Source organism: Rhinolophus sinicus, linkage group LG01 (assembly GCF_036562045.2).
Source record: "Rhinolophus sinicus isolate RSC01 linkage group LG01, ASM3656204v1, whole genome shotgun sequence".
Classification (NCBI taxonomy): Eukaryota; Metazoa; Chordata; class Mammalia; order Chiroptera; family Rhinolophidae; genus Rhinolophus; species Rhinolophus sinicus.
The window spans coordinates 186184613-186202044 of record NC_133751.1 but is presented as its reverse complement, the minus strand read 5'-3'; the positions used below and the strand labels follow the sequence as shown (position 1 = coordinate 186202044).

The window sequence follows — 17432 nt, the reverse complement described above, 5'->3', positions numbered from 1 at the left end:
ACATAAATAATGATACAGACTTTAAAATGTGCTTCAAAGAGATTGGAAAATTAGTTTCTCCTTATGATCTTCCTGCTAAATACTCCATACTGGGAAAAGAGAACCTTCAAACTGACTTTGTGTTTGTCCTATCTTAAATCTTCGTTCAGGAAGAAGCTAATTATGTGTAAACTCTGTGTGTGTGTGTGTGTGTGTGTGTGTGTGTGTGTGTGTGTGTGTATTAGAGTATTTAGGGGTTAATACAGACAGAATGAAGCAGGTGAAATATTAAAGTGTCTGAGTTACACCAAAACAGTGAAGGAGATTAAGTCAAAGACCATGAAAGCATCATTTAAGGGCCTAAGGCACTTTGGATGAAATGTCTGTGGAAAATCTGTCCAGATGAAAGAAAGTTGACTCTGCATAACTGCCCCGGAATGAGAAACCACCTCCTGATTATTATTGTTTTATTTGCCTTTTTCTTGGAGGCAAATGAAACAACACTGGAATAGTTCAAAGACCACCCAGGAGGCAGAGAACATTTTGTATATCCATGCAAACAAACGGACACATATGCCAATTTATGAAGGTCGCTTGGATTTCTCGCTGACATTTTCAAAAGAAGACTTGGTTATTTTCTTGAACTCTAAACTCTCACCTTCTTTCCTTTTCCTTGGAGATTTTCACACTTAACATTGACTAATTTTAGGATTCCTTTCATTCCCAACAGCTGAGATTCGGTTGTATGAAATTGAGAGACCATAGAAGAATAAGGCTGGTAAATTACCTGGTGTTCACCCCAGACGACATGGTGTGGTTGGCTGTGGTGGTCCCTTTATGACCTTGGTCACACCTACTCATCTGTGGGGCTGTCATGGGCCTGCAGCAATGACAGTAACCACCGCAACAGAATTAGAAACATTTATGAAATCTTCACGTTATAGAAGCTCACGTAAGTTTTAAGGTGGAGTCTCTAAAGGACACACTATCTAGCTTTGGGCCTTTCTGTCACACTCTTTTGCTGTCTCTGTTCTGAGAGGCACTTTAAAGTTGATTCCCAAGGGTCTATCAGCTCACCATGATTTAAGGTTTTCCACCTGGTTCTGAGTAATAAACTATGACTCTTCAAACCAGACATTTATGAAATCAGGCTTCTAAGTCTGTACTGATTAAGTAAGAGTTAAGAGCTCACTTGTTTTCAATTCTACAGATGCCAGGATGTTCACCATTCTAGATAACAAGAAAAAGGTAAAGGTCTACACACCATTTTGGCCACCTACACCATAAGCAACCACTCTATTTTTTTCTGAGAAACTACAAAGGAACGAAAGAATCTTTCTAGTCAAAATTATACCTCAGACTACCCAGGGAAGTGAGTAAATTAGTGTCTATTATAAGTCAGTAATTAAGATGCTTAGAAATTTCTTTGAATCATCTCATCTTATAGCTGCAGGGTTCACTTTAAATATTCGGTAAATTTTGCCTCTGTATCAACTTTTGAGACATGGAGGTGATAATGCAGCTTTTCAAAGCAATTGCTTGTATAAACCCTTTAAGGTTTGCTGTTCTGATTTTCTGTGGCTGGAAAATGAGGAAGTTTTTAACAATCATACCAGACCTTCTCTTTCTGTGCTTTGCTGTGGAGGCAGAATTTAAAGATGGTCCCAAATCCTTCACCCCTGGGTGTTACTCCAATAACTATGTTACATTATATGGCAAAAGGGAGATTATCTGGCTAGGTCTAATCTCATCACACCAGCCTTTAAAAAGCAGAGATTTTTTTTTTTTCTTTCTCTCACTAGGGTCAAAGAGATTCAAAGCATGGGGACTCAAGGTACCATTGCTAGATGGAAGATAGAGGTGAGAAGGCAGGTGACTTCTAAAAGCAGAGCGTGGTCCCTGGCTGACAGTCAGAAGGAAAAGACATAAAGCTGCATGATATTGGATTCTGCCAAAATTGTGAAAGAGCTTGGAAGTGGATTTTCCCCAGAACCTTCAGATGAGAGCCTAGACTGACATCTTGACTTTGGCCTTGTGAGACCCTGAGCACAGAGAACAGCTGAGCTTGCCCTGACTTCCAGCAACAGCAATATGAGATAGTAAATGGGTTTTGTCTCCAGTCTCCCAGTTCATGGTAATGTATTACACAACAACAGAAAACTAATACTATTAGGTTGGTGCAAAAGTAATGGCGGTTTTTGCAATTATTTTTAACCTTTGAAACCGCAATTACTTTTGCACCAACCTAATAATCCATTTGTAATATCCTTATTTATGCATTACCACCTATATAACTGTTAATTCTTTTCATGAATAAAGAAATTAAGAGTGTAGAAGTGAAATGTGATTCTTCTTATCTTCTTTTTGTAAAAACAGGAAAGCCAATTTTATTGTGAATAATTACAACCAACCAATAAGGCTAGTTTTCCATTCCACCAAAAGAATATTAAATGCACTAGAATATTAAATCCACATAATTTTAAATGTCAGAGTTCCATCTATAATTCCTTGTGGAGTTTTGGTTAAGTCAATTTTGGATAAGTTAATTGATTTATCCTTATAAAAGAAACTAGAAAAGATGAAGCACCGATATTACATAATATAAGGAGAAATAACTCGAATGGTACTTGGGGGAAATTGATTGCTCTTCTCTCCTCTATTTGCAGGAAGCGGCTAGTGACATAATCAGATGGGTGCAGAAAGAAGAGTGCAAGTCTGATATTTCTCCTTTGGATGTTCTTCCTCCCAGGACTTGCCTGAAACCGTCATCAAAGCACTGAGACTACTTCCCATTGGAAGAGGCAATTTGTCATGGTTCCCTGTTCCACTGCTTCCCAGCTCCTCACTTTAGGCGCATATGAGCACTTGAACAGTGATAGTCCACCCAAGGCTTCTGGGCTACATTCTGCCTGCCTAGGTTGCCAATGCAGCTTATGGTTAGAAACTAAACATACAAGTATATCGACTTAATGAATCACAGTCTTACTCCCTCTCTCACTTGCTGTGCATGCTGAAAGAGTCCTCCCTGGACTGAGGGACTTTGGCTAGCCTGCTCCTCAACACAGCAAGATGGGGCTGGGAAAGTTGGTGCTTTTGGTGGGGGTAAATCACAGGCAGAATTTTTGGCTAAGGATGTGACCAAATGGGAGGAAAGAAGACACCAATCCTTTGAATAAGGTTTCCTCACTTCCACTCCAGGGAAGAATATCTTTTTCCATCTAATTAGAACAAAAGTCAATCATTTGCAGTGCAGTGTCTTACATCCGCCTTCCCCACTCTTCTCCCTCAGTCTTCTGTCCCTGCTCTATGTCCACCCTCCCCCCAAATCTGGCCTTTCAATGCCTTCTGCTTCTGCACTCAAGAATCTGGTGACAAGTCTAACTTCTTGGAACTCTGTGTAGGGCTGAACTCTATTGTCAATTTACCTTTGCCATTTCCACTCTCTCAGCGCTCTTTTCTCAGCACTATTGAGTCTTGCCCAACAGAGAATCTGTTAATTCTAACATTAGAATAAAACCTCGTAGTTTGTGTTTGTCCTGCAGTTCTTGAAGTTACAGTAAAAGTAGAAGTCTTTACAAACAATAAAATAATAGAAGACTGCTTAGTTGGAATTGCAGACATTTCATGTTTCATAAAATAAGAGGTAGTAGAAATGTACATCATATTTTCGTATTCACTAAATTGGTCCTTTTACAAAAGATTTGTTTACTACTGGGTTAAAACTGCCACAGACGCTCACCAAGCTACATGTGGATGTACTTGTGTGTTTAGCAATCATGGTACAATAATAATAATTAGTGTTATTGTGATAATTATAATAATAAAATTGTTATCATTCAGAGTACTTAGCACTATTTATCCAAATAATTTAGGCAGCGTGTGCAGTTTTAAGCCATAAAGGGCTGAGTTTGGGCAGATAACTGTAAATAAAGACTGAGTTTTATTTCATCTTTTTTTCCTTCATCTTTTCAGTCAATATATAGAGTTTAAGCCTGTGGACATTTTTGACAATGGGATTACCTGGTGAGGACCTCTACACTGTATAGGAGGGCCTGTAGGGATGTTGCAAGCGCAGCTGTGGCAGCAATCTCCTCTCGGGCAGCAGGCACTGTCTCCACTTGTGATGTCTGCCTCTTTAGCTTTTGTAGGTAACATGGGACTAAAGCTTCCAAGACCATCAGCATCTGAAGACTATATCCACAGAAAAAAAACCAGGTCACATTTTACTTTTGTTGGTTGTGGCATATTTAGGAGCACGCATAAATGAAAAGACAAACATTGAAATTTGACATGGGAAAACTGGCAAGAATAATGATCAAATTCTGTAACACAAAAGCTCAAAATGACAGAAACTCTAATGGGCAAACTTTGATTTAGGCCAAAATAAAAGAAGTCCTCCCAAAAAACCTAATCAATGAATTAAATCTTTATTGTAAATTTTATGTGGAAAGAAAATAATCTCAATGAAAATAACTTTGATAAAATAAAATGCAAATAGAAATGAAAAGTTGAAAGTGATTTATTTACAACTTGAAATGATTGATCAAGGAATTAAACAGGCATACAGAAATTAGCTTTAGAAAATAATTCCTTAATAAAATTTATCATTGTAGGAATAGTTAGGATGGAGATGTTTATATTTGTAAAGTCAGAGTCAAAACATACTTGAGGTCAAAATATCCACTCGGTTAAAATAGTATAGCTGCACTAGTCGGGTCAACATTTTTCTATACTGATTGATAACCAAAAATAGATTTAAGGAGGAATATGAGAGTATGCCAAATTGATGATAAGGAGATTGTGATGAGGCAGAGAGAATTAAGCATTTGAAGTAATGTGTAAGTCTGTAAAGCCTCAAGTAATCTTTACATCCCAAGTAGGTTACCTTATTTTACATTCAGATCAGCTTTAGTTTTCTACCCAGTATTCCATAAATCACCTGATCTAAAGATGTTTCAGGATAGGCTTGATTATTAGGTTGGAACTAGACTAGTGTGAATGGACAGATGCAAGTTCTCCGGCCTCCCTTACCAGGAGAATCACTGGTCACATTCCCTTTCACTTCAAACCTGAGTCAGAGTCACAACTCATCCCAAGACCAAGAGATCATCAACTGCTCTGGGGAGGTCGACCAATGGAGGTGACTCTAGTTTAGACCAAAGCTAGCATCTTGGAATTGGGATGATACTCAGACAAGATTTATATTCCTGTGTTTTGTGTGACAGGAGTTCGTAGTCTCAATTCTTTGACTTTACATCAGAAAGTCACTAAACTTCTTAGATCTGGCAGTCTTAACAGTGGAGCAACATCCTGGAACACTTTATCAGCCCATACTTCTCTCAAAGTAAGAGAAAGCAGAGGCAAAAGCTATATGATGTTTATGGCTAACCGTCAAATTTTCTCAAACTATTTTCTGACCACAAAGGACTACCAGGGAAGGAATTACAAATGAGGAAAATAGGAAAACTGAAACAGTTGGCTGTTGTTTGATTCATTCATTCCATAAGTGTTTACTATTACATCTTCCATGGAACAAAGCACCATGTCGGACACTGGAAGATTTACACAGATATACCAAACATGTGGTAGCATATAGTCTGGTGCTTTGTTTACAAGTTAGGTATTATCGGAAAAGATCAAAGACTGAGAAGTATAGAGGGAGAAAGTGCCTAATGTTGATATAACTGGGGAGGCGAAAGGGTTTGTTAATCCAGAATTATGGAATAGTTAAAGGAACGCAATTCTATTGTTTTTTAAGGATGTAAACTACATCGAGGAGGCTATCTGTGGTTCACTTGAATTACTGTCTCTGCCTTTTGAAGAATTATTTTAATAGAGAGATGAGACTGATTTTCATTTCACATAGTAGTATATATCTCAGACCTAAGCCAACATCCTGGAATTGGGATGACACTCTCTATATGAGTCTTTTGAATTCCTTACACTTAGCAAAATAACAGGCAAGATATATTCTTGCTCTTTGTGAGACAGGAGTTCTTATTGCTCCTTGAAAGGAGTTTCCTTAAATAGTTTAAAAATCTATTCTAAACTTGTATTTGCTATTAATTTGTATTATACGTGAGGATATTTTCTAAACAAGACTAAACATTTTAGCTACTGCAAAAAATTCCAAATTAGGGGATTTCAAGTTAATGAAGACTTACTGTATGTTCCAGTGCCTGTGCTATGACAAGTTTCCTAAAATTTAGTTTTTGAAAACTTACTTGCCGGAATGTTACAGGCTGATTAGCAAACATAACCTTTGTATTCGTTCACTTTTATTTCTTTTGCTATATTTACTTGTCATGAGGCACAGAATAAAGGGCTGCCGTTACCTTCTGAATGACTCAGGAGCGTATGCCACCACCGTAACACAGAGCTTAATGGCCTCACTGATAGAAAATGTCAGGTCTTCGTTTCCATAGCAGAAATCTGAAGGGACAGAAGGTCAAGGCACACAATCAGAGTAGATTTTACCAGGAGTAAAGAACTTATCACTCTTACCATTTTCTTTCCAGTTATGTTTTCTAGCCATTTTTTTGTCAGACTTGGTTCCTAAACTCTGAACACTATAATTATCTTCATCTAAAGGGACTGAAAATTTTGGTTTTTTACTTTTGAATAATCAGATGAAAAATAAAAGCACTTTTTTTTGTGGGGTAGTTTTTTTCTTTTTTTTTTTAAGTCTCACCTACTAGAGATATCAAAGGGCATTTGGATGGTCTAAAGTCAGACGTGAGACTTTATTTTTGAATTATCTCTACTTCTAATAATACATGATAATAAAAGACCAGTTTGGTGGGTTATTTATTCACTTACAATTGCCCAGGAAAACTCAATTTTCTGTAAACTGCAGTGCTAGAGTTGTTTACTAAACATCATTTTAATATAATTTTCACGGCAGAGAACTCCTTACTCTTTAAGGTTTACAAGAAATTTAAGAAAAACAGGAGATAGGAAAATGTACTCAGTTAATTTATACCACTGTCCATTTATTTTTGCTGTTTGGATTTAGTTCAAAATACTCAATACAGAGTTACTTTTCAAAGAGCAATTACAAAAAGAAAAAGAAATGCCAAGGCAAACTTTGCTTTTACCTAATGATTTAAGAGGCTTCTCCGCTTTGACCAGCTCTAAGATGTCTAATATGTCAGTGGTCTCTCCCTCCAGGGACTGCAGCAAGTCAAACAGGCACTGAGCTGACACACCTTTGCTGGGCCCACTATTGGCAGCATCCTGTATAAAGAAAGGCAATTTTAGTTTATTGATTCCCATCTCAGTACTAATATGGTTTGATCAGGAATTCAAATTTCACAAACACTACCACCGGTAACAATTACACCATCAATCTGGTATTCGACTTATATAATTCAATGTCCAACAGTGCTGCTGGAACACTTGCCTTTTAAGGAATCTATTAAGGGCAAATGTGGTACAAAACAGATATTTGTGGAAACTCATAAAAATACATCAATACCATGTTTCTCTGAAAATAAGACCTAAACAGAAAATAAGCCCTAGCACAATTTTTCAGGATGTCATCCCCTGAACATAAGCCCTAATGCGTTTTTTGGAGCAAAAATTAATATAAGACCTGGTCTTATTTTTGGGAACATGGTATGTGAACTGCCAGAAAATTTCATGCCAATGGCTCCCCTGGTCTGCAAATGTAGGACTCAGCATTCCCAATGGCAATTTTTATAATGGATTAGTTGAATATTTCAAATATGTTTGGGGGAATAGATGCTTATTTTAACAACTATGGGAATTTTACAGATCCTATTTGATAATATATCCCCAAAATGGAGATACTTGCCATCTCAAATCTATTTAAAATGGCTTCGATTCATTCATTAAAATAACAAATTCTTATTAAATTCCTACTCTGTATAAAGCACCATTCTGTGCACTAAGGTTATGGCAAAACCTTTGAAAACAAAACATACACACCAAACGGCTAAAAACAAACAAAAAACAAAGGTCTTGCTTTAATGGAGCATAAATTCTATTGTGGGGTGTGGTAGAGATTCATAATAGTGAAACAAATATATGTATGACATGTGATATGGTATAAATGCTCTGAAGGAAAAGGAAAATAAAGTGGGGTAAGTGCTAGAGAGTGACAGAAAGGAAAGAGAACATGAAACTCCTCCTTATATCATTTTCTATTTTCTGCCCTTTTATTAATTGAGTATAAAAAACTGAAGAGTTTGTCTATTTACATGCCGGGGGTGCTGAGATGAAGGTTGAAGAGAAATGTTGAATAGAAATTATTTTCTTGTTGAAAGAGAAATGATTTATAGCATTCATGCCCCATTGTTTGAAGAATGAGAGCTGAGACACTGATTATACAAACGAACAATGACCAAGCCATATACAGAAATAGAACTCTGATCCACAATTGGCAGCAAACTGCCCAGGAAGCCAGCCTACTGTTCCTCAGGCTTGTTGGAAGTCAGATTACTAACTCTCATGAAAACCAAATGATAACCCCTATAACAATAGGCCCCCAAACAGCCAGGACTGGATGAATAACTGACAACTTCCCTAATCATTGTCTCTGCTTCCAGCATAGGATCAAAGAGACAGCCAATATTTACCCCTGACTAAGCACATAGGATACCTTGCTTCAAGTTAACCCAGCTTCCCTAGGCCAACAGCCTCCAATAAGGGCCTTCCCTTTTCTCCGTATCAAGTTTTCTCACTCCTCTGTCTGCCTTTGAGTCTCTGACAAAACACAAGTGATGGTGGTGGACACCCTTGCTATATATAGCAAGCTATGAATAAAGAGCCTTTGCTTTTCTCATTTGCTTGGTTTTCGTTTATTTCCACAGAGTTTACTCACAGGAAATTCCAGGAGAGGGGCCACACTAGCAAACAGCTGGAGCACGAAGGGCTTCCGGTGTATAATGTAGAACTGGTAGCAGGCAAATTCGATGGCTTGACGCAACTGGGGATTGCTTTCATAATCAGAGTACACCTATGGGAAAATGCCACATATTCAGAAAATGCTTAATAGCATATCAAAGTTGTGTTTGCTTTTAAAACTCGTAGCGATGGGAAACATGGAGGGAAATGGATAATTTTATAAACTGATGGAGAGGAGTGTAAAATGGTACACCCTTTCATGAGAGAAATTTGGTAATATACATAAACATCCTAAAAATATAAATATACTTTTCCCCCAGGACGTTTGTGAGTAGGAACAAATTGGACAAATATACAAAGATGAATGTATAAGAATGCCTGCTTAAAGCGTAAGCTTGCTGTAAGCTTGCTTATAATAGTAGAAAATTCGAAACAACTTAAATTATTCATAAATTGGGGTTGGTTAAGTGAATTATAGCACAAGCATACAACATATTTTTCATATAGCTATATTTAGTGCTATAGTTATTTTTTAAAATACTATAGCACTAAATGTAGCTAGATGAAAAAAAATGCCCATGATATTCTTAGTGTTACATGAAAAAAGTAGTTAAGGAACTTGAATATACGGTATGATTCAACTTTTGTACTTTTTTTTAAAAAATAGGATTGCCAGGATTTTCAAGAAGTGTAAACAATGGTTATGTAGGAGGGAGGATTATAAGTGATCTTTATCTTCTTCTTTAAGCTTTTCTTTAGCTTCTGAATTTTATAATGAACATTTATTGTTTTAAGTAATGAGTAAAAAAGTTATAAAAATGGGGGAAATTCCAACTAGTTAAAAATAGGACAGAGAGCCCTCGTGATATTTAAATTTCTTGCCCCTGTAGGTTGTACAAACTTCACTTTGCACAAGTATGTAATACTCTCATAACTTTTATTAAAACTTCCATAAAAGCAGAGAACTAGGATGAGACCCCAGGCCCTGTGTGAACTTTATTCAGTACTCTTAAATGTAGTCAGATACACATTAGATAGGAATAAACAGAAACTAATCCTTCAATCCCTTCATACCAAATTTAATGGCCATTAAAATCTCTATTCAGATAGAGGTCAGAGAAATGTCTTGGAAGAAACATCAGCTGAACACCTGTCATACATTTGAATAATGGTTCTCAAATATTCTAAGGCACCAGAACCACCTGGAGGTCTTGTTAAAACACAGATCACTGGGCCCTGACTCCAGAGTTTCTGATCCTGCAAGTCTGGCAGGGGCCCAAGAATGGGTATTTCTAACAGAGTCCCAGGTGACGCTGGTACTGCTGGTCCAGAGACCACACTCAGAGAATCTCTGGCCTAGAAGAAATGGAAAAGGAATATTCCATGTCTGGAGGATCTCAGCCTAGAACGGAACATTGAGATTTCTTGGAAATTTTTAAGGGGATTTCATTTGGTGAGTTCTGCTATCACAAAAGAAGAGAACTCCGCCACTAAAAAGTTTCAGTATAGATCTGGTTGACCCACTAGTTGAGCAGTACTCGGGTGAGTGTTTTGGTTAGGAGAGGAGAGCCTGGGCACCTGCAGCATGGTGGGCAGAATCCACTGGTAGCCGCTGAGAGAGAAGAGGTGGTTGAAATGCACTGCACTGTTGATGACGGTGGCAGCATACTGCCTGAGCAGGGCACTGTCTTCTGGGTGGAGGATCAGAGCCCCGTTAAACACGTTGAGGAAAAGCATGATTTCATCTCCCCAGGGAAACTCGCTCGGCATGCCCAAGAACATCTCCTCCAGGAGTTGGATCCACAAGCTTTTTTGAAGAGTGTCGAGGCCAAACAGCTCCTTCCCAGCTGTAAGAACATGAAACAGCAGAGACAGAATGAGCCCCACATCAATCTTGTCAGTGTGGGCAGGCGATCAAACCCAAGGGCACTGCTGTTTTTCATTTGTTCCAACTCCTGTTGTGAAGATATACTGCTGAAATGGTTCCCAGTACAATACTGCTGCCACTGGTATAACACTTCCTAGTTCTCAAAGGACTTTCAGCATTACCTCTTTGATTCAACTCTGTGGTCAAGACAGGGCAGACATTTTTAGCATGTTGCTGCTGAATAAGCTGTGGCTTTGAGAAAAAATAAGTTATTTCAGAAAGAAAATGGCAGGGCTAGGACAAGTGCTTGGTCTTTTAACTCCTCCTCAGACTAGAGTTCTCTCCACTATGACTCTGAAGCTTCTAGATGACATTGAGCATAGGTATGCTCATTTAAGTAAACTGTACCAAGCAAATAACTGAGTAAAAGAACAAGGTTTCAAAGTAGGTCTCTTTCTGTTTCTCTGTCTCTGTTTTTTTCTCTCTCTCAAATCAGGTATAATTTAGAGAGAGCAAAATGTAGAGTTAAATGCATTTTGACAAAAACGAACACTCATGTAACCACCACCCCAATCAATACAGAGACAATTTCATCACCTCAGAGAGCTCATTCCCCCCAGCGTGAACGACTGTCCTGATTTCTGTCACTGTGGAATAGTTTTGCCTCCTCTTGAGCATCATAGAAAAATACGCATTTGTATCTGTTCTTCACTTAGCCAAGTACTCCCCTAACAACACCATACAACTTCCTTCAAATGCATATGATTAGCTTAGAGTAGTGGTCTCAAAAGTTTGGTCCCCGGAATAGCAGCATCATCATCACCTGGGAACTTAGAAATGCAAGTTCCCGGGCCCCATTCCAGAAGTACTGAATCAGAAACTCCTGGGTGGAAAGTGGGGGCCAGCAGTCTGTTTTATCAAGTCCTCCAGGTGATTCTGGTGCAAAGTCAGGGCTGAGAACCACTGGCTTATAGAACTGTCTGTTGGTTAGGATGCTCTCCAGCTAAGGACAAAACAAGGGCGTGAGAAACACAAGAGAGCAAATGCTTTTTTCCTGATACCTTGAGGATCACTGAAGAGTGAAAACTCAGCATCAATCGCACTTCGAGGGAATGAGGGCAGTCGGAGGAGGTCTTCCTGGAGCATGGAGACGTGGGACTGTTTGTGGGCTGTGGGGATCTTCTGAGTCAGGGAGATGAGAAACAAGACACGCCCTACTTCTTCCAGCTTCCGTGTGAACACCTAGCAGCAAGCAAAAGCAGGAGCAGATGAAAAGTAGAATTAGCTACTCTGAAACTACAATGAGTGAAGACATTGAAGTCAAATCTTCAATGGCCAACCAGGCTGGTAAAATGAAGGGGGGAAAAGTGAAATGAGAAATGTTTTTTTTTCCTTACCACATAGAAAAAGAAAACAATACTTAATTGACTCTCACTTCCTGCATCTGTCTGCTCTACAGAAGGAAGTGTTTCTTACGGAGTTTGAAGGCTGAAGGAGCACAAGGCAAGCATTGTCAAGAATACTTCAATATTAAAGAGGCCATTTGTCTGGATATTATAATATGGGAGACCTTTTCCAACAGGAGCCAGCCAATCAGTTCTGATCGCTTCTACCATTTCCACTGATGCCTTAAGCTGTTTCCTGTCTGTTCTGTATTTGCTTCTTTTAAAATGGCTGAAATGGGATCCAGAAAAAAAATCTTTCTTGGGACAAAAGCTGATGGGACCTAGGTTAGTGCCCCTTTAACTGAATTTAGATGGCATAGACATGGTACTCTTAATCCCTTCTCTTTGTTCTTTCTCTGTTGCTGATCAGTGGACAGGGGATGTGATTAGGAAGTTCAGCAGCGGTGAACAGCTATTGAAGAAACTTCAGAGCCATGACCATGGGCCTGCATAAAAGTATCCCCCTGAGGAATTTAGAAAGAAGTCCTAAGGTTCAAGTTGGAGTGTACACGGAACAAGAGCCCCATTTTATGCTATTCTTTTATAACATCTTGTTAAATATGATTAAAAAACAAACAAACAAACAACTAGTGAAGTGCCATTATGGATGATGGCTTTAGTTATTTTGCTGCCAAAATCGGGAATGAGCATAATATGGGGGGAATTGTTTTAGAAATTGTTTAAATGTAAGAGCTTACAGTTTTGCCTAACATCTCACGTCTTGTAACACATTCAGTATTTTCTTTCTCTTAAATGTAATTTAGGTAGTTAATGGTAACTATATTTCTAATTACTTAAGTGGTCTAATTCTATGCCATTCGTATTCATCTCATGAAAGTATTTTGGATAGTTGATGACAAATTAGCATCTCTGTTATGTGCAGAAATACTGAAATTATAAAGTCTCCCGAAATTCTTGTTTAGACATTTTATTAAAAATAAATGTAAATCAATTATAAATAATGTAAATAAAAACTAATGTAATGCATAGACCATATTAAAGCCATATCATTATTAGAATTGCATATTACAGCTATATTTTGCTTGCAAAATAGTGAATTTCCTTAAGCTCAAAGCTCAGTGAGATATGTGAACATTATTCTGCTCTTCAATTTTAAATCTAAGTCCAACTGCTTGATTATGTCTCCTCCTGTTGTAAGAGAAGTTAGTGACATGCCCAAGGTCAGATCACAGGTCAGTGGCAGAGCTGGGACTGAGTCCAAATCTCTGGATTTAGTTCAGTGCCTTTTTCAAACATATTACATTTATTGCTTTTATTTATTTATTTTTTCCAGCTAGCGTAAACCTCTGGGACATCCTTCTTATATTTATATTATATGTACTTCCGATCCTGTTTTACAAAAACATGGAATGAAAATCCATATCTGGAAACTAGTAGGTAAATAAATTAGAAGATTTCTTTTGTTTATAGCCAATGATTCATCATAGCATTACTCCAGGTGAGTGTTCCTTAACAGTTTTACATTATGATCTGATTTATAAAAGTTAACTAACACACTATTTTGGGAAATCCTCTATTAACCAAGGGCCTATCCATTCAGGATCATAACAGAATCACAGAATCTCAGGTTGGCAACACATTTACATGTCATCTATCTCAATGACATGATAGAACCATAAAATAAAACTGAGATGGTCAGGCACCTGTTTCTGAATGAGCTCCTGTCCTTTCTCTGGATGCATATGTACAAGGTTCAGCTGTGGAGATACTGACCTCCGGAAAGGATAAATATCCCGAACATAGGTCTGTGATGGGATTACACAATGACAAAAATTTCAAATGATTAAACTTTTACTCTCATTTCTTCTTTACTCAAAAGTCAGACAAACAAAAGTTACATTTTTTTCTAATGATTTTCTTATTACTTTGTATTTCCCAATTCTACAAAATCCAAAGGATGGTAAACCCTCTCTTCAGGAAAGTTTCAAATGGCCAAGGCTGAACACTCTTTCCAAACACCAGGATGTCAAAGCTGTGAGGAGCAAAGGAGCCAAAGGCAATTTACTAAATGACATTCTGGAAGAAGAAGCCCACTGGAAAGTGATGTCACTGGTCTTCTTGAAGTCTCTTTATGCTCATTAGATCAGGTCACCCTGGTCACACTTAACATAATAGAAAGGGGAATCTGAACAACATTAAAATTCCAAATAAACATATGTGGTTACTATAGGGACAACTTAATTTTTTATCTAGATGTAACAATAATGAGTGTTTTACTTGGCTTATCTCCTTTAATTACAACAACAACCCTACAGTAGATACTATTATCATCACCTTCATTTTACAGACAAGGAAACTGAAGGATACAAAAGTATAGTGGATAGTCCACAGCTACATAGATAATAAGGTGGTGTGACCTAAGTGGCCATGCTCTTAACCTCTTAATAGCAATGCCTCTCTAAGTGCTAGCAGCTGTCAGAAAAGGCATGATAAACTTTTGACACAACTCAACATGAGTGTCATTATTGCACAGACTCACCTTATTGTAGTGGATAAGATTCCATCGTTTATCCATGAGAAAATAATGTGTTGACTGGGATTCTGGGATATTAAAAAACTCCAGACACTCCTAGGACAATAACAACATATTTTAATAAATGTTTATTGAGAACATACTATGTTCCAGGTAGTAAGCTGAAAAATACAAATATTATTTTAAAAAGGTAATTTCTTATAATTTTTATATATTTACATATATATTATACACTTTTATATACTATATATGTGTGTGAATATATATATATGTATACACACACACACACACACACATATATATATATATATCCCCCACACACACATGTATACATGCTGGATTTGGATACACAGTTATCCAAAGAATGCTATAATAAAGACTATTAATGTAGTAAAACCATCTGCTCTCATAGTGCTAATATATGTATAATATATGTATAATTATAATTCAGACTGAGTGTTGAGCTGTGAAGGCATAGTGGCATCTACTAGTCTTAATATTGGGAAGAAGGGATGTTTAATACTATTAAGAATAATACAAACTACCATGCACTGAGGACTTATCATATACTGTATTCCAAGTTCAGTGCTTTCCATGCAGATAACTTGTATAACCTGCATTAGTATCCCAGTACGGTTGAAAAAGAAACGGAGCCTAGAGAGGTCCATGATTTAGGTCACACTGGTTGTGATGGAGCTCACGTTGGACTCACTCTGTTCGCCTTCATGTTATCCTACCTTCCAACACAACTAGGAAAATGGAGTGGTTGTTGAACTTTGCTTTCTTGGGCCTTAGGAATTCTCTGGAGATGTCTGAGTGAGGTCTAAGGGAGGCTTAACAATACTTTCTACTGAAATAAAATATATATGTTTGGTAAAACTGAATTTTTCAGAAGCCATTTCTACTTGTGTCTGGGCCTAGAGTTGTGTTCCAGGAAATGAGATTACCAAAAGTTTGGATTCCAGGTAAACAAACACTAGTGACTCTAGTGGGAATCACTGTACTAGTGTACTCATCACTCACCCTTAAAAACCTTACAGGCATGTGTAGCAGTGGATTGCATTTCTTTTGAGGGGGATAATTGCCATAACCATTAAAATACTTTCTTGACTCACTTGATTTATTCTAAGGTTTATATTTTCTGCTTTTCCAATAATTTCTACCAGTGACAAGTCAAGACTGTATATTGTTCAACTACCGTGTTTCCCCAAAAATAAGACTTAACCGGAAATTAAGCCCTAGCATGATTTTTCAGGAGGACATCCCCTGAACGTAAGCCCTAATGCGTCTTTTGGAGCAAAACTTAATAAAAGACCCGGTCTTATTTTCAGGGAAACACGGTAGATGCCACAGAAAGGGTCTCTGGCATAGATCATCAGCTGGCAGCTACAGTTTGCCCCCTGTGTTCTCAGTGTGCAAGCCCAGGGCATCTCCAGAACTACCACGCGTGATGCCCGGGAGCTCCTAGGCAGGAATTCACAGCATTCCCAGGGGAATTAGAAGTGTACCCCAGTGTCATGCTGCCGTAGCTGAGAGAGAACCTACATGATTTTGCCTAAATGCAGAGATAAAATGTCAGTAAATGGGGGGGATTGTGCAAGGAAACAGAGGAAATACACAATAGTGAAACAGATTCTAGAAGAGGTAAATAAATGCACATATTCATTTGAAGATAGCAAAGTGCCATTTAATTCTAAACTGGATGACCAGGGAAGTGGCCCATACACATTGTGCAAATAAAAATTGTTTCTGTCAAAAGTCATTCCTACCTTTAACAGGGCTTCAAATTGAGTGTCCTCATGGACTGGTAACTGGGTTGGGATATCACACTCATTCTGTCCATGAACTACCAAGGTTTTGGTGCCTACAAAAAGTAAAAATCATAATGAATTGACTTGTACTATAGGAACATTTTGTGTTTAAAGCACAAAGTATTACACTATCAGTAAGCTGATATTTTATTGTTATGATTATAATTACTATAAGTGCTTAATGTGAATTGTGTATTGTACTAACTGCACTCTTTTAATGATGGTTAAATGTGTATTTTCAATATATTTACTTATTAAATAGTGATAGTTACCGTTTATGGAGTTATCAATACTTTTACATGGGTTTTATGTGCATAATCATATTTAAATCTCATAGCAACCCTATGGCATGAGTATTATTATTTTCATCTTACAAATGAGGAAACAGAAAACTTATTTTTATAAGATTTTATAAGTAACTTATTCAAAGGCACATTTATTTAGTGTAAGAGTCAGAATTTAAACCTTAAGCATTGCAACAATATAGCCTGTATCTTAAATGAGATGATCAGGCAATGATAGCTAAGAAAATATAAACAGATATTAGCAAAACCAAAACAAACACCTGAAAGGTAGTTTAAATATACATTTTTTGTATCCCACTTAGCCAGTGAGATAGTACTTATTCTACTTCATTCATTAACTGCCAATCTTGGTGAACATTGTGATATATCTTGATTTTAATGAGTTGTTTTTAAGTATATAAATGACAATAAAAGTTTCTTTGCTATAATAAAAATTGATCACTTTGTTGGATCATCTACGTGACATATTGAAATATACACCTACCATTTATTGAACGCTTACCAGGAGTCAGGTGTGACAGCGAGTATTTTACATACCTATACTCATTTCTTCCTCATGACTGTGAAATATGAATTATAGCTGTATTTTATATGTGAGAAAAAATGCTTGAAAAATAAAGTACTTTTTCATAGCTAATACTAATCATCTAGACAATGAATGCC

The 17432-nt window shown here is 37.4% G+C and overlaps 1 protein-coding gene across 14 annotated transcripts in view; it reads right to left on the bottom strand.

Moving 5' to 3' along the window:
* The window catches only part of UNC80 (unc-80 homolog, NALCN channel complex subunit), a 186990-nt gene that overhangs the window by 34957 nt on the left and 134601 nt on the right, over nt 1–17432 (bottom strand). For 13 of the 14 annotated variants that reach the window (XM_019726978.2, XM_019726980.2, XM_019726986.2 and 10 more), the window contains 10 exons: nt 16423–16517; nt 14660–14749; nt 13824–13925; nt 11776–11956; nt 10426–10694; nt 8825–8959; nt 7077–7215; nt 6315–6411; nt 4000–4170; nt 767–859 (listed from right to left, as the gene is read on the bottom strand). In XM_019726978.2, the coding sequence (XP_019582537.2) occupies nt 767–859; nt 4000–4170; nt 6315–6411; nt 7077–7215; nt 8825–8959; nt 10426–10694; nt 11776–11956; nt 13824–13925; nt 14660–14749; nt 16423–16517 (1372 nt within the window). The remainder of the gene's footprint in view (nt 1–766; nt 860–3999; nt 4171–6314; nt 6412–7076; nt 7216–8824; nt 8960–10425; nt 10695–11775; nt 11957–13823; nt 13926–14659; nt 14750–16422; nt 16518–17432) is intronic. The other variant, XM_019726989.2, reaches the window with a different exon arrangement.